The sequence below is a fragment of the Otolemur garnettii genome, unplaced genomic scaffold, assembly GCF_000181295.1.
Source record: "Otolemur garnettii isolate 467f Iridium unplaced genomic scaffold, OtoGar3 scaffold00104, whole genome shotgun sequence".
Lineage (NCBI taxonomy): Eukaryota > Metazoa > Chordata > Mammalia > Primates > Galagidae > Otolemur > Otolemur garnettii.
In genome coordinates this window covers 5,378,697-5,400,821 of record NW_003852499.1, presented here as the reverse complement: position 1 = coordinate 5,400,821, position 22,125 = coordinate 5,378,697, and the positions used below count along the sequence as shown (strand labels likewise).

Below are 22,125 nucleotides of genomic sequence, written 5' to 3'. Positions count from 1 at the left end.
GGAATGGGTAGCATCATGGTGGGATGACAAGTGTCTGGAAGACAAGGATAGTCAGAGACTGAGGGCAGTTCTCTGAGTCTTTGCCCTCAGAGAACTCATAGTTTGGGGTAAGGGAGAGAGTTCAGGGAATGGGTAGCATCATGGTGGGATGAACTTGAGGCATTAACCTTGTGCCCTCAGGAGACATGGTGGAGAAGGTGGTAGCAAGGCTAACAGTGATGGACGGTGATGTTAGCCATTCCAAAGGCCAGGGTAAATGTCAGGCAGAGGGGCAGCCAGTGCAGAGGCCAGGAGGTGAGGCAGAACTTGATATGGGTACATTTTGGTGGAAGCATAGGCCAAGAAAGGGTGGGGGGAAGGAGTCGACAGGAGGCATGGGATGGGGAAGCTCCTACACAGATTTTAACTGGCATCCCTCCCCTTCGGCTCCACTTTCTGTGCAGCTGTGGTCCAGCTGAGCGTGGGCACATCCTACCCCATGTCCTGGGCCCTCTGTTGCCTCTGGCTCTGCCCAGGCACTTTTTTTTCCTCCTCTGCCTGTGTAGTCCTGCCCACCTGCTGGGACTTAAGTCAGCTCCTATTTCATAGGGCAGCAATTTCAAGGCTTGAAGGAACCTCAGAGAACCAACCAGTCCAGCCTCCTTGCTTTGTAGGTATAGAACTAGAAGTTGCACAGGAGATTAGTTAGTGACCTGAGGCCTTGTTCCCTAGGTGACCTGAGGAAGGCCCACAGAGACCTTCCCCACGACCCTGGCCTGCAGGGCAGCACACCCTCCTTTGAACTCCTATTCATTTGCTCCTCAGGTATTTCTTGGGCCTTCCCACTGTAGGTCAGGCTCAGTTCTGGGTGCTGGGTGTAGGATCTTGGAAAAACAAACCCACTCTGTACTGCTCTGGGGCTTTAGATGGTAAGTTGCCACTTAGAGAAATGTGAAACATGTACTTGCACACTATGATGGATGCTGTGAGAATGTTTATTGAGAAGGAGGGTCTTTAATTTTGATGTTGGGAGGAGGCAGCCAGAAAACCAGAAAATAGCTTGTTTAAGAATTCATGAGAGGGTGGTACCTGTGGCTCAGTGGGTAGGGCGCTGGCACCATATACCAAGGGTGGAGGGTTCAAACCCAGCCCTGGCAAAACTGCAATTAAAAAAAAAAATAGCCAGGCACTGTGGTGGGCGCCTGTGGTCCCAGCTACTTGGGAGGCTGAGGCAAGAGCATTGCCTAAGTCCAGGAGTTGGAGGTTGCTGTGAGCTGTGACGCCATGGTACTCTACCGAGGGCAACAAAGTGAAACTCTGTCTCTACAAAAAAACAAAAAACAAAGAATTTGAGGAGGGATGGTGCTCAGAGAGGTCATGGCTGGGCACAATGCTTGAGGGACAGAAGTGAACGGCTGGGCCAGGGCTGGAGAGGTAGGCAGGGGCTGATCATGCTGGACCTTCCAGGTTGCTCTAAGGATTTAGATTATACCCAGAAAGTAGAATAGCAAACACACACACACACACACATTGTGATCTAAGTAAAATGGGAAGCTGCTGAAGGGGTCAAGGTGAGAGGGGCTGTGAGTAGGAAGAGCACACTGTTGCTCCTGGCAGAGGGATGGCACAGGAGTGGGGAGCTTCGTTGAAGGCTACTGTGGAACCCCAGGTGAGTGGGATATAGAGCTGGCTGATGGCTGTGCCTGCAGGGCAGTGAGGTGGGGTGTTTGGCAGCTAGAACTTGGGTTTGCTTGGAGGTACCAGGAAGTGACACCTGGTAGTCAAGGATGGATCTAGGGCTTCTGGCTTAAGTCATGAGGTGGGAGTTTGGGCCATTTGCTGAGAAGAGGAGGGTGTGCCAGGGGAGCAGGTCTGGGGCAAGGTCAGTCCCTCAGGAGCATGTGAAATTGGAGCCACTTGTGAGACAGCCAGGGGGGATGACAAGCAGAGTTGGGTGTCTGTGCTTGGGGCTCAGAGGACAGGGCAAACATTAGGTGCCATCAGCATGCAGTGGCACTGGAATGGATGAGACAGGCAATACCAGAATGCTGGACAGAAGTGAAGATGGCCTGAAACTGAGGGCCTCCTAGAGGAGGGAACTTGTGGCATTTGCCCATAGAATTTGAGCTACAGAAGGTTATGGATCAGTCATGAGCTGTCTTTTTCTTTCTCTGTTCAGCTACACTGTAGCTAGACACAGACTGGGGCCCTGTTGACTATAACAATTATTGTGGCTGATAATGCTAATAGTGCCTCTTGTAGTGGACATTTTCTATGTTCCAGACTTGGTGCTGTGTGTATTACATTCATAATCTTTAATCTCTGGCTCGGCACCTGTGGCTCAAGCGGCTAAGGCGCCAGCCACTACACCTGAGTTGGTGGGTTCGATTCCAGCCTGGGCCCACCAAACAACAATGACAGCTGCAACCAAAAAAAAAAAAAATAATAACTGAGCATTGTGGCGGGTGCCTGTAGTCCCAGCTACTTGGGAGGCAGAGGCAGGAGAATCACTTGAGCCCAGGCATTGGAGGTTGCTGTGAGCTGTGATGCCATAGCACTCTACCCAGGGGGCAACAGCTTGAGGCTCTGTCTCAAAATAATAATAATAATAATCTTTAATATCTCTCTCACTCTCTCTTGCATACTTTTGGGGAAGATGTGTATTATCTTCCTTTTATAAGGTGGAGAAACAGGTAGCAGTTAAGTGCTCATCCCAGGTGGGATTTGGACACTGTCCATCTAGTCCCAAATCCCAGAGCATTCCCACTACATTATTTTACCTGAGCTTTATTTGCTGTGGTTGGGTTGGACAGCAGGCATGGATGGGGACGACTGATGGCCTCTGTGCCTATGCTGTCCTTCCTTACAGAACTGGCCTAACTGATCCACAGTTACCAGGGCATGCGGTATGAGCTGATTCTGGGGTAGGTAGAGAGGGAGGTTGACTTTGTTACAATCCATCCACACCCCCCGCCAGGCTCCTCGTGGTCTAGAAGTCTCATTTTTGGTACTTCTGGCTAGGACAGGAGCATTGTGGCTGGCTGAGCCTGTTTCCTCAAGGCTGAGCTAACTGGCCTGTTCAAGGTCCAAGCACTGTGCTTACCTGTCCCAGGTGGAGTGCGGCCAGGGAGGTCTGCACAGTGAATGCAGCCAGGAGTGACTTCTAATGCAGGCTGACCACAGCCAGGAGCAGCTTTGCTCTTAGACTTTCAGACATGACACTCAACCTTAGGGAGTTTGCACGAGCCAATGATCAGGAGTTGGAGGTAGCTCCACCTGTGCTCACTGTCCTTGTTTCTCTTCTGAAAGGCTCAGCTCACCCAGAATGGGGAGAGTGAGACTGGCTTCGCCCTGTCTTGCTCCTGTCTCAGACTTCTCTGTTTTCCATCTCGGATCTCTTCTAGCTCCTCCTCCAAAATGGCTCTTTGGATCCACACGTGTCTATTCATCTTTCCATCCATTCTAGGCTGTGCCAAGTGCTGGGGACATTTGTACTCTGTCATCTGTAGCTGGTGCTTCAGTTTCCTCCCCAGGCTCCTTCGTCAGGTTAAGATGCCCTCAGATTGCCTGCTTTCCAGGAACAATTCCATAGATTTCTGGCTTGGGTCCCATCCTTTGGTTAATGAACTCTGGTCCGTCAGGCTGTCCTCGAGGACAGCTCTAGATTTAGGCATGGTGGTCTTTCTTTTCTCTCTGTCCTCCAACACTGACTGAGAACCTGCCCTGTGGGAGACATTGTGACAGGCACAGGGTAGGGTGAAAGGACCAAGGTATAGCCCTGCCTTCTTCCTGAAGCCCAGTGAGCAGAGCTGAGGCAAGCAGGCAAACCGTAGCTGCAGCCTGACCGAGGCTGAGCAGGAGGGAGGAGCCCTGGCCACCTTACAGTGGGTTCAAACACTTTCTACCTCCTTCTAACTATGAACCCTCCCACTGAAGCCAAACTCTATTTGTTTCTTTTCCTTATTGGTCTAAGAGACTTCAAACAAACAAACAAACAAACAAAAAACCCTATAAAAATGAAAGTATCTTTAGTTCTTTCCTACCCCAACCTTTTCCCTGTCACTGTTACCGTCCTTTCTGAATCATGGCCAAATATGGTAACATGTGATATCCTAGCTGTTGAATTTCTGTAGTGGGGAGAAGAGAATTGCCCCCACCAGTGGACCCTTCCCTCCACCCCTTGCCTAGTGCATCTGCATGCAAATATCTGGGATGTGGGTCCCTGCTAGATACCTCTCCATCCTTCCGCCCTTTTGGCACCATTGGTAAATGGTTTGCTCAGAAACTAAAGCATTTTCGGTGTAGCTGAAGAAGATCCCAGACTTGGAGTTTAAAAATGGGGTGAAGTGAGTAGCTCTCCCTTCTACAAAGGTGACTCTTTGGGTAGCAGGTTGCCCCTATGTGCTTCACCTAACCTCTGGCTTTGCCGGTGAGGCTGCCTTGTTTAGGGCTTAAAACTACAGGATGCCTCACAAGTGGCACAGCTGTCAAATGCAAGAGTGTTCAGTGTGGGTCGAAAGGGGATCTGACTTGGCCCATTGGCTCTGACTATGTGTGGGTGAGGGAAAGACCAAAGGCTGAGCGTGCTGCTCACAATGTAAGCCTGAACAATTTGGAGAAAGGCAGGGAGCGCTTGGCATTTACTCTGAAGCCCACATCTCCCCAGTTGCCAGTCAGCGGAGATGTTGCATGTTGATTTCACATATTCACTTTTTTTCCTCCCCTCTGAGAAAGCTGTACTTGCTTCACTTTTTTTGTTGTTTAAAAAAAAGAGAGAGAAAGCAAAAGCATCCTGCCTTGTTCATACACTCCGAGATCCCTCTGGGGCAGCCTGTACCTGCAAGCTCTTCTGGGCATGGTGGGCTGAAAGGAATCAGGAGTTGGCAGGAGAAGTGGTGTCTCACATCAGCTGTCCTACCTGCTTGTTCTTTTTGCACCCTAGATCTAAGACACTGTGGTAGCGACAGCAGCTGGTTCTTTCACATCATGCCTCACTACCCTGCTGCCAGGCCCAGCATCTGAGGGCACTGGTTTTGTCATGGGCTTCCCCTGCTTGGGAAGCTGCAGGACACAGTCCTGACCTCAGGTGCCTCATAGAGTAGCTCCTTTTGACCCCCAGACCATCCTCCCACTCAGGTAGGTCTGTGCCCTCACTGCCTCCTCAGTGTACCTTACCAGGCCTTTCCAGAGTGTCTACCTACTGCAGAGAGCCCTTCTCCAAGGGTCCGCTGAAGGATTGTCCCTGCCTGTTCTGTCATGGTTTGTGCTCTGTGTGTCACTCTGCTCTGGGACTCTCTAGCCAGTCTCGGGTTGGGTGACAGAGCTGGTCTCTTTAGCTAGACTGTGCGCCCCATGAGGCCAGGGCTTTGTCCTGCTCAGCTGCAGTCTGCTGTGGGTTCTTGCTTAGTGTCCTGCCCATCTTGGACAGTACCAATAGATGGTTTGTTCATGGTGGGAGAGGGAGGAGGAGGGGTGTATTCTGGCTAAACCTCCCTTACTGAGGCTCCTGTGCTACCTTTGTACCAAGACAGGACTAGGTGACCACATTCTCCCCATACCCACTTCCTCTTCCCAGCCCTCCATGAGATAATTTAAGGCCCTCTCCAGGTGACTGACCTTTGCTAATTAGCAGCCCAGAAGCACCACTCTTGACCCTATCTTTCACATTTGCCCCTTACTCAGGGTCCTTTTATATAACAACCTGTCATCAGGACATTCAATTTCAGGTTCCCTGTTGTGCTTTATGATTCTGTTAGACTGGAAGATTCCCAAGGGCAGGACCTACGTTTAGAGTCCAAGAGAGTATAGGACGTGGGCTTTGAAACCTCACAGTTTCCTCCAGTCAGATGGAGATAATGACCTCTGTCTGTCCTTTGTAGGGTTGTCCTGGGGATTAAATGAGTTACTACCATGTTTCCCCGACAATAAGACACTGTCTTATATTTATTTTTTCTCAAGAAGACGCACTAGGGCTTATTTTCAGGGGCTGTCTTATTTTTATTAAATATAATACAGCAATCTACATTTATTCAAATACAGTTAAGTCATCTTCTTCTGGAACCTGACAGAGGGAGCTGACCTTGTTGGTGGGGCTGGCGCTAGTGATGTGTGAACTCCTTTCCTGTAGCCATTCGCAAGTGTGCAATAGGAAGCCTGCGACTGAGGTTACCACACACACACCTGTGCAAGTGCGAATGGCTCAGAGAAAGGAGCTGTGGCCAATAACAGGTATTCCAGTCTTCCTTACTGCTCTGCACCGAAATGCATGGTGTGGCTATGAAGCGCATAGCCACGCCCATCACTAGGTCTTATTATTGGGGTAGGGCTTATATTTAACAACTGCATAGAAATCCTGCTAGGGCTTATTTTTTGGGTAAGTCTTATTTTCGGGGAAACATGGTATGTGTGACTCTTGGTCCCTAGGATATGCATGAGCTTATAAATTCGTGTTGCTCTTATTATTCGATGACTAAGCTGTGTGCCCTGATGGGACTTCACTGCAACTTTGCTAATGAACTAACTGACAAGTGGGACTTCAGAGCCCTTTTGACAAGTGTGATCAAGAGGGAACAAGTGTTACATTGCACAGCCTCTTCTTACTCTTCTCTTACCTGCCTGTTGTCTGCCCCTCCCAGCTCAGGTCTTCCAGACCCTCAAACCTCTGAGGAAATGGTTAGGGGCACAAATTCATTCATAATCAGAAATGAAGGTGGGAGGATTCAGGGCCAGTAGGGAGACTATTCCGACTAGATAAGGTGTGAGCTGGGGAAAGGAGAAAGATGAAAAAAGATTGGAAAGTGGAAGAGGCCAGCCTGGAAGGGCCTTTGGTGACACCAGGTCCCCACCTGAGATGAGTAGTAATAGCACCTCTGGTTGTTCCACCTTATCTCTTCAAAGTGTTCTCATGGCTACCAGCTCACTTTGTGCTCACAGCTCCTCTGGGCTAGGTTCTTTTAACCCCCAGGTTAAAGGGGGAGCAACTGGAGCTCAGAAAGGCACACACTTTGCTCTTGATCACACAGGTAAAGGAATTCAAAGTGAAAAATAGGCCTTTTTCCCAGTGCAGCTGGTAGATTATCTCTCCTTGCATCAGAGAAGTAATGTTGTAAGGATGAAGTGGCAGCTGTGGGCCCCTCAGGAGTGGCCAGGTGAGGATGCAGAGGACAAATGGTATTAGCCATGCCAGTCAGGCAGCCCTGGTGTTCCATCAGGAACCAGCTAGACATCTGTCCCTTCATCTGCACTTAGCATCCATGGGACCTTGCTGTGCTGAACTGAAAGGATAAGCTGCTGGTGGCTGCAATACCACAAGGTTTTATTGCTGGGCTCTCCAAGTTAGGAGGGCGCTCAGAATAGTAAAACCATTGCAGATTCCTTACAGAAGCCCAGTGGCACGCAGCATCTCAGAGCTGTCACTTCCAGGATATAGGCCTGCGGGGGGAGTTGGTGAGAGTACAGACCCACTAGCACAGGGTCACCACAGCACCTCTGATGAGGGTCTTGGAAGTCCCTCTGGTTGGAGTGGATGTCCCCCTTAGCAGCGGTCCTCAACCTTTTTGGCACCAGGGACCAGTTGCATAGAAGACAATTTTTCCTCAGACTGGAGGAAGGGGGAAGGGGACAATTGGACAGAAAGGAGAGTTAGGTGGAGATGCTATGCAGCCCATTTCCTAACAGGCCACTGATATGTGCCGGTTTGCATCCAGGGTTTTGAGAACCAGCCCCTTTTCTCTGCAGCCATGCCAGTTGTAGTACCTCTGTCTTACCAGTCTGCATGGCCTTGGTGACTGATGCCCTCCTGTCCTCTTGCCTAGATTGTGGCCCCAGACCTCTCATCTGTTCCCTCAAGAGCCTGGCCCCATGCTCAGCTCACAGGACATAGCACTAGGAGTGGAGTAAATGCTGGGTGGGACCAGGGAGGACTTTCCTCACTCACAACCCAATTGAGGCATGAATTCTATCTGGTCACCCCTCTTGAGCGCCTCCCAGAGGCCAAGCCCCATAATAGGTGTTGGGGTTACAGAGCCTGGTAAAACTTGCTTCATGCTTCTCCCTCAGCACTCCCTTGCTGAGCGACAGGGAGGGCGGCAGAAAAGAGAGCCGGGCTCCCTGCCCCCTGTCCTTCATCATTTGCTCCGGGTTTGCAGTGCAAACTTATGGGAGGCTGCCCTATTGCAGTGTTTTGCAGTAGGATGACAGCTGCTCCTGGATGTTCTCAAGCCCCTAGCAAGAGCAATCCTCCTGCCTCTCCTCTGATCAGCCCCTTTCGTGCACTCCTCACGGGGAGAGGACCCAGCCCAGAGCACTCCTACATCACTTTGGGCGTAGGCAGGATGGAGAAAGTCAGGGCAGAACCTCATTTCGTCCACCTGCCCCTGTCTGCCAGGCCAGGGTCCGAGTCGGTGCGGCGTGCTACCCGGGAACGCGGGGGACAGGGGTTCGCGCAGCTGCAGGAGTCTGGTGGAGCTCTGTGTGTGTGTGTACACGTGCGCGCGCGTGCGCGCGTGCACGGGGCGGGTAGCGCGCGCCCGCGGAGGCCTTAGCGCTTTCCCACACCTCGCGCCTCCCTAGCGGTCCCTTCCCCTGCGCGCGGTAGTCGGACCCACGTGGGGCTTGTGTGTGTGTGTGTAGGTGGGTAGATATAGTTCGGGAGACCGCGTGCCTCGGGGCAGATAGGCCCCGTGTGCATAGAGGGTGGCGTCCAGCTCGACAGTGGCGGCTCTTTCGTTCCCCTCTAGACCTTTCCTTTGGCTAGCTTCCTTGGGTCGTTGGTACCTCCAACCATCACCTTCCTCTCACCACCCCCTTTCTCGGGTAAAAGAGACCAGTGCTTTCCGATGAAGATTCTGGTTCACCCCCCAGCCACAGAGCCCTTGACATTTAGCAAGGGTTCGCTGCGCACTTGTATAGGCACAAGGCAGAACGCTAATCCTATAAAAGATATTGTGTCATTGGGGAGGGGGTGGCTCCCCAGCGGGGCCCGGCAGGCCAGGCGCCCATTGGTTGTATGCAAGGCAGGGGGCGGGGCCGAGGACTGGGGGAGGGGGCTCCAGGCGATTTCGGAGTCGGAGTCGGGGCTGGGATTTCACAGGGAAAGCCCAGCGGTTGCAGCTGCGGCGGATCCCTCGGCACTGCCCGCCGCTCGCCGGGGCAGCCCAGGCCCGCTGCAGCTCCGCAAAGTCGCGGAGCGAGGGGAGGCGGAGCGCGGGCAAAGTAGTCGGGCTCAGCGCTGGGGCTGGGTTGAGAGGTGTGCTCGGGGAGCCTGGATCCCGTGCCCTTCTGCCTCTCGCGGAGCGGCTGGTGCAGCTAGGAGTCGAGCAGCCTCCCCAAAGACACTAAGTTACGCCGGCAAGCCGGTTCCCGGAGAGCGTTCACAGGCGCGCAGAGAGCCGCGCCGCGCCGCAGAGCCCTCCCGGGCTAGCCGGCCAGCAGTCGGGAGCAGTCCTAGAGGCAGCCTCCCCTGGGCGCGGGGGTTCAGCTGCGAGTGTGCCCGGGTGCAGAGTGGGGGCGTGCAAGGCTCCACCAGCCCGCTCGCAGCCCGCCCCGACTTGGGCGCCCCCTCTGTCCCACTCTGGGAGCGATGCCCCCCGCCCCTCGCGCCCCCCGGGAACGACGAGAGCATGGAGAAGTCGAGTAGCGAGGATTCTTCGATCCACCGGAGTCCATCTTTGGACAGCAAAGACTCGGACTTTGCTAAGCCGTCCACCTCGGGCCGCCCATTCGGCCGCGGCTTCACCGCGGGCGCCTTCTACGGCACCGCTAGCTCCCGGGGCCAGAGCCGCGCCGAGGCCGGCGTTAAGACCGACAAGTACAATGCACCCAAAGGCAGCAAGTACGTGGTGTTTTACCTGGACCTGTCCTTTGTGTTCCTCCTAGAATTTAAGAAGTGCAACATGGCCAGGGGCTGCCTCTGCTGCTTGAAGTACATGATGTTCCTCTTCAATTTGATATTCTGGGTAAGTCCTTCGTTTCTCTCTCCCTTTGCCCTCCTGTCCTCTCTGCTCACCGTAGGGTGATACCTTTTATCTTTAACGTGCTGCATTGCTTCCCTTTCTGCACGAGGTTAAATGTGCTTCCCCCCTTCCCTTTAAATCGTCCCCTGCCCTGCTTCTATGTATCTTTCTCTTCCTTTCTCCTTCTCCTGGGTGGCTTATTGGGGGCCTCCAACTTGCTTGTCTTCCAGGAGATTCGCTCTACTCCGAGGAGGCTGGCAAAGTTTGCCACCACCTCCTTCCTCTATAAGAAAATCCATTCTGGAAGTGCTTCCCACTGGGCACCCTGGGTGTGGGGTCAGAATTTTTAACAGTTGTGACCCCAATTTGGAGATAGGTACAAGTGAGGATGGTTTTCTGAGTTTCTTCTTGTGTTTCTCCTGAATGAGCAGGAATTCAGTATGTAGCATTTTATGAGAGTGGGATGGAGCCGAGGGTGTGGGACATAGAGACTACTTCTTTCCACTCCTTTCAATGACTCCCAGGAAAAGGCGGAGCAGCCCCTGCCCCAAGCTGATGGACTTGGTTGCCCTCAGATATGCCCCGGAGTGGGGGCTTGTATGGGAAAGGAGGGGTGCGGGGGGATGCTATCGGAGGATGCTGCCATCGGGTGGCTGGCTGCTGCTTTTGAGGGATTGCAGTGGACTAGCAGGGAACTGGCTGGCCATGTGCTCCTAGGTTCTGGGAGCCCCAGTGATTGGAAGGGACAAAAGAGACAATCTGGTGCCCCTGTCCTTGCTAAGTGATTATTTTCTAGAGAAAGTATCAGCTGTTAGGGCAGCTTGGAATTGTTCTCTGTTCTGTGTATGATTCTGGAGCTTACGTGTGTGCACACACATGTGTGTGCATACGAAGTACTAGTTAGGCAGATTTGAAAACTTGTTAAATTTGTTTCTCATTGTTCTTTCATCCTGACTGCTGCCTTTGCCTTTCTTCACCAGAGCAGGGACATAGCACAGATGTTTGGCTCTGCCCCAGGGTCTGTCCTGCCCGAGGGAGGCTGTCAGCTGCCTGTGGTCTAGGAAGAGCATTGAGGGCAGGAGAAAGTCATTCAGAGTGAAGTTGGGTAGGGACGGTGCAGTTTTAGTATTCAGCTTTTGTGTGGAGTGACCCATTTTAGTTGAAAAACTTCTTGGGAGGGTGTGTATGTGGAGGGGGCAACTTTTCCTGCAGAAGTGCAAGATCAGGGCTGGGAAGGAAGGCGACTGGGTTCTGGTCTTGGTCCTGCATTAGCTTTTGTGTGACCTTAGACAAAGTACTTTATCCTTAAAGGACTGGGCTTTCTTTCTGGTCTTGCAGAGGTTGTATGATGGTCTCCCTCACTGTTACCGCTTCACTAGTTAGTGACATCCTGAGTGGGGAGGTAGTGAACGAATGCATGATTCTCTGTGGAGAGAATTCCCCTTCCCCACCTGGGACACTGCTGTTTTTCCAAGAAGACTGGTCTGAAATTACTTAATCTCCACGGGCTGGGGTCATCCAGCCACGGCTGTTAGGATATCACCTGTCATGTGGTTAGGGTTTTATGGAAGCTGGGGCAGATATTCTAATTGCTTTTTCTGGTGGCTAGCACCATTGGAATGTCGAGAATGACTTTGTAGCTGCCTTGTGGGCAAGTGCCTCCTGCTTCTTTGACTCATTTGCCAGCGTCTGTGTCAGCCAAGTACTGGTGTGTATTTCTTGGGTGCTTTTGGATTCACATCTACGCTGTCCTTTTGGTTGTTCACAGCTTTCTTCTCTGTCCTTTTTCATAGTCTCAACCTGCCTTTCTATTTTGCCCCACCTTGCATGGATCAATGCTGATTAGAAAGACCCTTTGGGAGAAGCTCAGTGCCTTTAGCATGTCAACCCTACTCAGCTGCACCCGCTTCTCCCCACCCCCACCCCGCCACCTGCTGGCCAGAACTGGAATAACTTTATGGTGCCTGCCTTCTCCCTGATGGGCCCAGCTTGGTTTCGGACCTCTGGACCTCCGTACAGGCCAGCACGGTGGTCTGTGCCCTGCACATACATACTAGACACTTACTATACATTCGTGAGTGAATGGAGGGCCAGAGTGGTAAGTTGCAACATGTTATTATGCAGAATGGGTTCCCGAGTCCTGCTTGATGGGGAAGAGAAGTTAAATGTCACATTTGCCTCTGATAAAAGCTCTTCTCATACCTTTTCTATGGGTGACAAGTGATGTTTACATTTTCCCTTAAACGCTTGGCAGAGGTTAATGAACTAGTTGATGAAATGTCCTTTTATGGTCTACAGTGAGAGAACCTGCTTTCTTTTCCTAACTGGCAGGTGCTGACTATACCTTCTTATCAGGCAGCGAGTTGCTCTCTCTAGCCTCTGATTTTTGTAATTACTTAATATTTTCAGAATTCCCATGACATGCTATAAACTGGGAAAAATTGAGTCTCAAAGACCCAGTTCTTTTATGCTAGTAGTATATGAGATAATGAAATAAGACACAGACTTTAGGAAAGATGGGAGATTCAGAAGAGAAATAGGTGCTTGCGTGTGTAAGAGTTTTGGCCACTGTGTTTTGGGCAGGTGTAGCAGAGTGTTAGGATTTGGAGGTGGTGGTTCACTGTGCTCCATTCATACAAAGACTTCTTGCAGGCAGGTGCTTGGCCTGATATAGGGGAGGGAGCAAAGAGCCAAATGAGAAGAGAAAACCTACAAGGTGGGTGGAGTGTTGATGGGAAGGTCCCTGGGAGGCCTCTGTTGCCGCGCCGGTGCAGGGGAGTAAGCAGCACTGGTCATGGCCAGCCCTCTGGGATTGGGAGCAGTTGTTAGGAATTATGTAGCCATCACTTGTTCTAGTCTTATGGCTCCAATCCCAAAAGGAGGCATTTCTGAAACATTAGAATTGAACCTGAGGACTGTAGTCAATAGATACAGCTCTTTCCATAGATCCTGGAGCCTACCTGGTAGTTATCCAAACCCACCGCTGCTGCTGCTGCCACACCCCCTATCTCCTCTAAGCCTGATGGGAGGATTTCCAGTGCGGAGGAGAGGCGCAGCTGCCTTATACTGCAACCCTCCCCGGGTGTGCGGGAGCCTGGTTCCTGGCCACTGGGTGGAGCTTCTGCGGCACTGGTATTGGTGAGGGCCTGGGTGACGTCACTGGGGGCAGGATAGGAGGCAGAGCCCTGTGCTGGGGCTCCTCCTCCTCACTGAGAAAAGAGCAGGTGCCTAACATACTGCTGCGTGCCTGCCTGCTGCTGGGGATCCAGGTCCGCTTCTGGCACTGCACATGACTTCAGCTAGGCAGTGCTGGCCATGTTGGAGCCCCGTGTTCTGTAGGAGTGTGGAGCACCCGGAAGTGCGGCATTTGTGGGGCTATGGACTCCTGACTGAGTCGTACCTCTTTGTCTCTGGCATCTCCCACCCTGATTCTTAGGGCCCAAGAGAATGCTGGCTTCTCAGTGGATAGGGAATAGGAGACCTGAATTGGGACAAAGGGTTCCCCTTGCTAAGTCCTGTCTACCAGTGAGCATACCCACCCCAGGGTATTTCTCCTGGTAGTGGAAACCATTTGGAGCATCTCCCTCAGTCATTGCTATCCCTGGGTCCTTCCAGGCTTATCTGGTAGAATACTCCAGGTAGAGATTAAATGAATCTAAGCCTGTCCAAAAGAGCAAATGAAGCTCAGGACTTTGTTTTTTATTTTATTTTTCTTTGAGACAGAGTCTCACTATTGTCACCCTTGGTAGAATGCTGTGGCGTCACAGCTCACAGCAACCTCAAACTCTTGGGCTCAAGTGATCCCCTTGCCTCAGCCTCCCAAGTAGCTGGGACTACAGGCACCTGCCACAATGCCCAGCTATTTTTTTTTTCCTGTGGTTTGGCAGGCCCGGGCTGGGTTTGAACTCTCTAGCCCCAGTGTATGTGGCTGGCGCCCTAGCTGCTGAGCTACAGAAGGCTCAGGACTTTAAAGGCTAGTAGAGGAGAGAGCACATGGGGTAGGCTGAAATGGGGACTTCTGCGTGGTGGCAGCATATGTCCCCTTCTTAATCATGTCTACCCCAGCTCCTCCCAGCCTAAAATCAAGCTGCTGTCTGCTATGGAGGGGCAAGGGTGGGGTTAGGGCTGCTGGGATAGCTGCCACTCAGGATAATGGTCACTTTTCATGCTTGCCAGCAGAGCTGTCCCATCACTTTAAATCACGGCTGACAGAGCAGTGACATTCTGGCCCATTGGAAAGTCTATTCCTTGTGGATGGCTCCCTTAATGAAGGCTAATTAGCTGAGAAGACAGTGCGCAGTGAGCCTGCTGGGGCAGGGGAAAGGTTGGCATGGGGTGGCCTTGGGCAGGGTGCTGATGGGGCTCTGATTAAGCTCCCTTAAGTGGGGTCAGGCCCTGCTCAGACTGCTCACTGCCTTTGGGTGCAGGCAGTGTGGTCAAGACTTTCCAGCTGAGTTGATGGCACATGTTTGGTACTAGCTTGGCCACATCTTGAGTGTTTCTGTGGGCTCTGAACTGTGTCAGGTGGCTTGGAGTGTTGTAAGGACCCTGTGGGGGGCCTTTTGTCCTGAGGGTATGTGAGTGGGCTTGAGGGGTTTGTGTTCAGATCCTGCCTCTCCAGCAGAGGAGAAGCAGGCTAACCTGGGTGCAAGAGGCATTTCAGGCCTTTTTACAGTGCTCAGGGGCAGAGGGTTCCAGGCTTTCCCAGGGGGCTGCTGTAAGTAGATCTCAAGGGTGGATCGTATGTGGCTCTACATGGGGGCACAGGGACAGATGAAAGTTGTGGCAGATACCCTGAGACCCCTGGAACATTGCCATGAGGGGAATGCCAGTTCTGTGTTCACTTCCTTTCCACAGCATTAAAAATTAAACTTCCTTGTCTTAATATCTATTTTTAAATCATGTCAGAGCTAGCACTGGTGTCAATCAGGAGGGGGTGGGGAGGAGGAAGGTAGGAAAGAGAAAGTCCCTGGGTGAGCAGCTCTCTCTAGCTTAAGCAAAGGTCTCTTAGGCCCCTATCCTGGCCCTCCATGAGTACAGGGGCCTCAGCCTCCTCTGCTTCTCCCTCTGTGTGCCTGGCCGCCCTTGACTGAACTTGGCAGCAGGCTCTGTGGCCCTAGGCCTTCTGTGGCTTACCAGGCTGTTGGGGTCCCAATTGAGTCCATTCACTCACGCTGCAACTATTTACTGAATGCCCGCTCTGCGCACACGAGCCTCCAGTTGGTGAGAGCCTGGGCTTGACTGGGCTCACACAGGGCAGATCAGTTTTCTCGTGCCAGGAAGTTGTGGAATCGGGAGGTCATCTGGCCTGCCCTGCACTGGGCATTTGAACATAGGGCTGCCAGGAGAGGGTGATAGGGACACCTCCTGCTGCTCCCATATTCTAGGGTGGGGCAGCCATAGACCTGGACCCAGAACCTGGCGGCCTGACTTCACTTGTCCTTGCCTCTCCCCCACCCCTGCTTAATTGTTGTCTGACCTCCCTTTCTGAAATGTTTGCGTCCATCAGAAAGAAAGGGGAGGAAAAAGAGCCTTAGTTTTGCTTTTTTTTTGTTAGTTTGAAAAAAAGAATCAGTAACTAGTGGCTGTTTCTTCTGTTGAAGGGCTGATGGACACAGTGGCCAGTGTGTCCTTGATCATTTATTGGTGTACCTGTCTTTGAATGGCTCAGAGTTCCATGGAGAAGTCAGACACTTAGACAGATAATTACAGTTCTGAGCAGTAGGTGGTTACTAGACTCCTTAATGGAGTAAATAATACTGCTGAATAGAGACAAGATACAGAGATACCAAAGTACAGAAAGCGACATCCTGGATTTTGAAGGATGAATAAGAATTTGCTGTTTAGATGAAACATGGGTCCAGGTAAGGGAGAAGGGTGTGGGGGAGATGATGAGCAAGTTGACCCAGAGCCTATGCCCAGGGAAGGCCAGCAGCCCAGGGAGAGAGATGGAGCCTCCTGCATATGGGAAATGTAGGGAGTGGCTTCCAGGGGTGGAGAGTTTAGAATGGGTTCTGAGGTCGAGAAGGTGCTGGCCTGTGGGAAGGTATGCATCAACACCTGGGGGTGCTCTTCAGTTGGTCTCCGGGGCTGTTTTGTTTCCTGGCAATGACTGCTGTGACAGGTCTTGCTGTGTCACTTGGGCTCAAGCCCTTGCTGTAGGTAATCCAACTTTAGAGAGATGCCCCTGTTCTCTCCCCCTTTCCGGCCTCTCCCTTCCAGCTGTGATATGCCCGCTTATTTGGTTCCAGTTAGGAAGCTTTGAAGCTGAGCTAAACCCGTCGGGCAGAGTTAAGTCTTCTGAGCCAGCTTTGTCCCTGCTCACATTTGAAAGCTAATCTGCCAGCAGAAGTGGTGGGGGGTTGGGGTCTGATCCTGGCAGGGACGTTAAAAATGGCACACGGTCAGGTGGGGGAGCAGATCCTCAGCTGTGGGGAGCAGCAAAAGGTTGAGATCTGGCTTCAGACCCTGACTCTGTCTGGTCATAGGACCTCAGGGGAGCTCTGAAATCTCTTCTATCCCTGGTTCCATTCAGATAGGGTCTTCTCTTCCCCTGGGACCCAGTAAGCTTGGAAGGCTCCCAGGAGAAATGGAGAAGCCCTGGGGCAGGGGAGGCTTCAGGGTTTCAAGTGTTCCCTTGCATTGGTTATCTTACTGCATAGTCCCATGCAGGGAGGCTTGTTTTATTTTTTATTTATTTTATTTGTTTTTAGAGATAGAGTCTCACTTTGTTGCCTTTGGTAGAGTGCTATGGCATCACAGCTCACAGCAACCTCCAGCTCTTGGGCTTAGGTGATTCTCTTGCCTCAGCCACCCGAGTAGTTGAACTCGGTGCCTCTGGTACATGTTGGGCACACGGCCTGTGACCTGGGCTGATCAGAAGGGGTTCCAGGCCCAGGTCCCTTCCCCAACCAGAAACACAGCCACTTCAAGTTTTTCCAAATTGTAAAATATATCATATGTACCATCATGTAATGCAAAAAAAGATCAAACAGGTCCCTGCTACCTCACTTATGAAGTAAAGCACCTCCTGTACCCATGATGCCTCTGTGTGTCCCCCCATAACGTTCTCAGAGAGAACCATTATTTTTGAATGTTATGTGACACCTACTCCACCTTTGTAGGCATCCTTAAACACCACATTCTCTGCTTTGGCTTATTTTTAAACTTCCAATAGATGAAATCATTCTGAGTATATTTTTAAAATTTAACATTGTGTTTCTTGGCTCATTCATGTTGATGGGTGTGGCCTTTGGTGCATACATTTTCACTGTTCCGTAGTATTTCATTCTGAGTGTGCTCTAGTATATTCCTTTAATGATGATCATTTGTGTTATTTTCTCTTTTCTTTTAAACAATGCTTCTGCTTCTGTAACAGTCTTTCTTTCTTTTTTTTTTTGAGGTAGAGCCTTGCTTGTTGCCTGGGCTAGAGGGCCAAGCCCTCAGCCTCGCTCACAGCAACCTCAAACACCTGGGCTCAAGTGATCCTTCTGCCTCAATCTCCCAAGTAGCTGGGACTACAGGTCCACAGCACAACGCCTGGCTAATTTTTCTATTTTTACTAGAGATGGGGTCTTGTCTTGCTCAGGTTCGTCTTGAACTCTTGAGCTTAAGAGATCCTCCTGCCTGGGCCTCCCAGAGTGCTAGGATTACAGACCTGAGCCACTGTGCCTGGCTCAACATTCTTGTTTAAATATCCTGGTGAACGTATGCAAGAGTTTTCAGACAGTGCTTCCGGAAGTATCTGCGGTAAAAGGGCTGTCTTTTAGATTTCCACTTCTCAGAGGTGGTCCTGCTGTGCATGACTAGTACACAGCTTGGAGCACTTGTGACTCACCTGACAAGTTCATTCATCTGCACCTGAATGAGTCACTGATTGTGTGCTGAAATGTTCTGGCAATATCAGATTGCTACGAAAGTTTCTAAGCCTTGAGCATTTCCATGCCCGGCACTTTGAGGAATGCTGCTCTAGGTGTACTGATAGCAAGGGATAGAAGGGGCATTGCAGAGCTGTAGGATACATATGTGCATTTCACCTTTACTAGATGATGCCAAATTGTTTTCCAGGGTGGATTTATCACTTGACATTTGCACCAGTGGAATGTCAATTCAAAATGGAAAGTTTTTGGCATTCTCCAATACAGTGGGTGTAAAATGCTATATTTTAATTGTTTTAATTTGCATTTCTCTGATGACTGGTGAACAGTGAACATCTTTTCATATGTTCCTTCCCCGTTCTTCTGTGAATGGCAGTTCAGATCTTTTGTCCATTTTTTGATTGCATTGGTTTTTTCGAATGATTTTTAGGAGTTTTATTTATATTTTGGATACAAATTTGTTGTCAATTGAATGTATTGTAAACACTGTTTATATCTTCCAGTTTATAGTTTATTTTTTCACTTTCTTTGTGGGGTCTTTGTATAAACAGAAATTCTTTATTATAATGTAGCTACTTTTATTAGTGTCTTTTCCTTGTTTGATTGGACTTTTTAAATTATGTATTAAGAAACACATAATATCTCATGGATGTCTTTATCTCCCGGGAATAGGGCAGTACTTGTCACAATATAATTAGCACTCATGAATTATTGAATGAATGAATAAATGACTCAAGATGAGTTCTTATACTGATTTCTGAAAGTTTTTCTTTTTATGTCTAAGTCCTTTATGTATCTAGAATTTACATCTGTGTATGACACAGATGGTTGTTTCAGCTCTGTTGATTATTCCCCCCTTTCCCCATAGATATGTAGTGGTGCTTGTGTTTCCATATAAGCCTAGGTCTTTTCGAATGTGTTGTTTGTCTGTCCTGGTGCCACACTGTCTTAATTACTGGAACTCGAGTCTCAATATCTAATAGGGCACAACCTCACATCTTAGGCTTTTTCGAGAGTGTTTTGGTGGTTCTTGGCTTTTGGCTTTACATCTGCATACATTTTAGAATCAGTTTGTCTAGTTGTCCCCAAACCCAATCAATTTATTAATCAGTTATCAAACTCTGTTGGTATTTTGGTTGGCCTTTCATTGCATCTATTTATCAACTTGGGGAGAATTGCTGTCTTCGTATTTCTATTCATGAATACAATTTGTATTCTACTCCTGTGTTTTTATTCATGAACATGGTATATTTTCCCATCTATTAGGCCTTCTTTAATGCCTTTCTTTTTTTTTTTTTTTTTTGAGACCGAGCCTCAAGCTGTCCCCCTGGGTAGAGTGCCATGGCTTCACTGCTCACAGCAACTTCCAACTCCTGGGCTCAAGCTTGTCTCCTGTCTCAGCCTCCCAAGTAGCTGGGACCACAGGCGCCCGCCACAACGCCCGGCTGTTTTTTGGTTGCAGCCATTATTGTTGTTTGGCGGGCCTGGGCTGGATTCGAACCCACCACCTTAGGTGTATGTGGCTGGTGCCTTAGCTACTTGAGCCACAGGCGCCGTGCCCTTTAATGCCTTTCTATTACACATTTTCTCTTATACAGAGACTTGTGATCTTCAATGCTTTGCCGTCCTCCTTCCCTCGGGGTTGAGCTGAGCTATTATGTACATACAACTGCAGACCTGATGAGTGAACAGGGCACCCAGCAAAGAGAGTGTGGAGGAGCCAGCTAGTCCTCTAGCCAGCTCGGGGATGAACCCAGGGATAGTGCTGAGTACTCTCACTTAATTTGGTGGGCCAATTGGCAATGTCCATATTTAGCACCTGCCATCTGTTTTCTGATTGGGGCAGCCTTTATGTGGGAGCCAGACTCCAGGGAACATTGAAGGGTAGAAAGGAGAGGGCTCAAGAACTGGAGAGTGGAGGATGTAAAACTCAAGAGGAGGCAGGAGTGGGAGGAGACCTGCAGGGGAGTGGGACTGTGGACAAGCAGAGGGAAGGAGGAAGAGGAGGAGGAGGCAGGAGAAATGAGGTGACATTGGAAGCTAGGGAGAGGGGCTATTGCAAAGGCTCTCGCGCCATCTCTGTAGCATACAAGGAATTGTTTAGGTAGAACAGTTTGCCTGTTGGAGAAGATTTTTCTCAGTGATAGAACTTTGGATCATACTGGGAAGGATGTTAGAAACCTCCAGGTGGTAGAAGGTCTAGAGATTGTGGGACCAGAGCCAGTTGGCACAGGGCCCCCTAAGGCAACTGTAGTTGCTGGCGACAAGGATCCAGAGCCTTCTGTTCTCCATACAGTGAGTGGTTGTTCCAGCTCTGTTGATTATTCCCCCCTTTCCCCATAGACGTGTCATGGTGCTTGTGCTTCCATATATGCCTAGGACTTTTCAAATGTGTTGTTTGTCTGTCCTGGTGCCACACTGTCTTAATTACTAGAACCTTATGATGAGTCTCAATATCTGATAGGCACAGTGAGGTCAGGTGAATTCTGAAGCCTGACCTTATCTACCACCCTCTCAATATAGCCTTTACTTGTTTGTTAGCAAGAGCTCATAGGACCCAAATCAGAGTGACAGCTTGTCAGGCCGATGAGCCTGGGCTCTGGGCAGGAGCTGTGTGATGTCTGAGCCATTTAGTCCACCCATCGTAACCGCCCCCAGGGCACATAGCCCCAGTTGGGGAGGAGGTTGGAGACTCTGGGGGAGGGCAAGGGGGCTGGGAGGAACGTTGATGCAGTCAGAAGAGGAGCCAAGTGCACAAGGGGCTCCCTTCATTACCTTTTATGGCAGCTCAAGAGAACCTCCAGGAGGCTCCATCCTTCTCCTCTCTGGCCCCCTTCTTCTGCCACTTTCTCAGCCTGCCTATGGGGAGGAGAGGTGTCTGTGTGAAAAGTGCAGGCTTCATAAAAGCCACTCCGTGAGGCTTGTGGGTCTGAATCAGGAGCTGTAGGAGGAATATTGATGAGATTTCAGCATTGCTGGTTAGCTTTCCCTCTTCCCAACTCAGTGGACACTCCCTACAACTTGTTGCGTGAGGCAGGGCCACCACTCTACACCCGGTGCAGTTCTGGGGTGTCCCGCCATGCATCCCGTATGTCCTGCCCACTTCTAGAAGGGTGGGAGTGCAGGTTTCACATAAGGTGTATGTCAGTTAACTCTCTGTTGGACCTGAGATTGGAGTGGTGGAGTGGGAGAAGGCAGGGGATTGGTCCCAGACCTGGGTTCTAGTCCCAGGTATGTTGCTAACTAGCTGTGTGACGCTGGGAAGGTTATGTCCCTCTCTGGGCCTCATTTCTACTCTGGAAAATGATAGACTTGGACCAGCTCATCTCTATTAGTATGTGTGAATGTCTTATTCTGGATATACTATTTTAGGTTCAAACAGTAAACAAAACTCTTGAAGGAGTCCAGGCTCCTTCAGGCCTGGACATTCTGTGATTTGATAAATTTTTTTAGTTATTTTTGTGTTTTTGAGAGCTGATGATTATTGAGATACTTAATCTTCCTTACCTTTACAGTGGCCTTGGTAGAGTGATGGACTCAGGGGATTCCTTTATGTCTTGTAGGTGGGAAAACTGAGGCTGAGATTGAGGGGATGACTCCCTGGCCGGGACTGACTATGTCCTTACTGTGTTGGAATTTGCTTCCTGAAGGTCCTGGAAGTTGGGCGCTGCCCTGGGGCTGGCTGGGCCGGGACAGGAGCTCCTGGGTGCCAGGCTGGACATGCTCCTGGGTGCTTTTGACTCTTTGGACCTGGAGTTCCTTGCTTAGTGGCAGGGAGAGAATCTTCCCTGTTACTAGATTTCCCGCTTCAGGGTAGGACGGAATGGAAGTGCTTTCTGAGTCTGAGCAGGAGAGGTTTGCACGCTCGGCTGCCTCCTGGGAGGGCTGTCACGCCTGCTAAGCAGGTAATGAGGGGGCGGGCTGCTTTATTAAGCACCCTCACTACTGGAGGGGAGCTCAGCACCTTGTTTGACACGCAGAACTGTCGTGGCTCCCTTCCTATTGTTAGAAGCCTTAATTACGATTGTTCCAATTCCTCCCTCTAGCAGTCAGGAAGAGTGTTCTTGTTCCCCGCTGCTTTCCCCCAAGCCCCTGAACAGTCTTTGCTGTTCCCCCCACCTCTGTCACTCCCCTCTTAGCCGCCCCCTTCTACCCAGGGCAGCCCCAGCAACAGCCTGCCTCCCTTAGCCCCTGACCCCAGCTTGTACTCCCAGCCTCACTCCTTTAGAAAACAACATGCACACCTCCCCCCCACCCCAATATCCCTCAAAACCAGGGATGCCTCTTAATTGTGACTTCGGGAACTCATCCTGCCC

General features: G+C 50.6%; 1 protein-coding gene across 3 annotated transcripts in view; it reads left to right on the top strand.

The window, feature by feature from the left end:
* The window catches only part of TSPAN9 (tetraspanin 9), a 198,329-nt gene that overhangs the window by 109,600 nt on the left and 66,604 nt on the right, over positions 1–22,125 (top strand). For all 3 annotated transcript variants that reach the window (XM_023517088.1, XM_023517089.1, XM_003796433.3), the window contains one exon: positions 9,856–9,935. In XM_023517088.1, coding sequence (XP_023372856.1) covers positions 9,873–9,935 — 63 coding nt within the window. In that variant the 5' untranslated portion in view covers positions 9,856–9,872. The remainder of the gene's footprint in view (positions 1–9,855; positions 9,936–22,125) is intronic.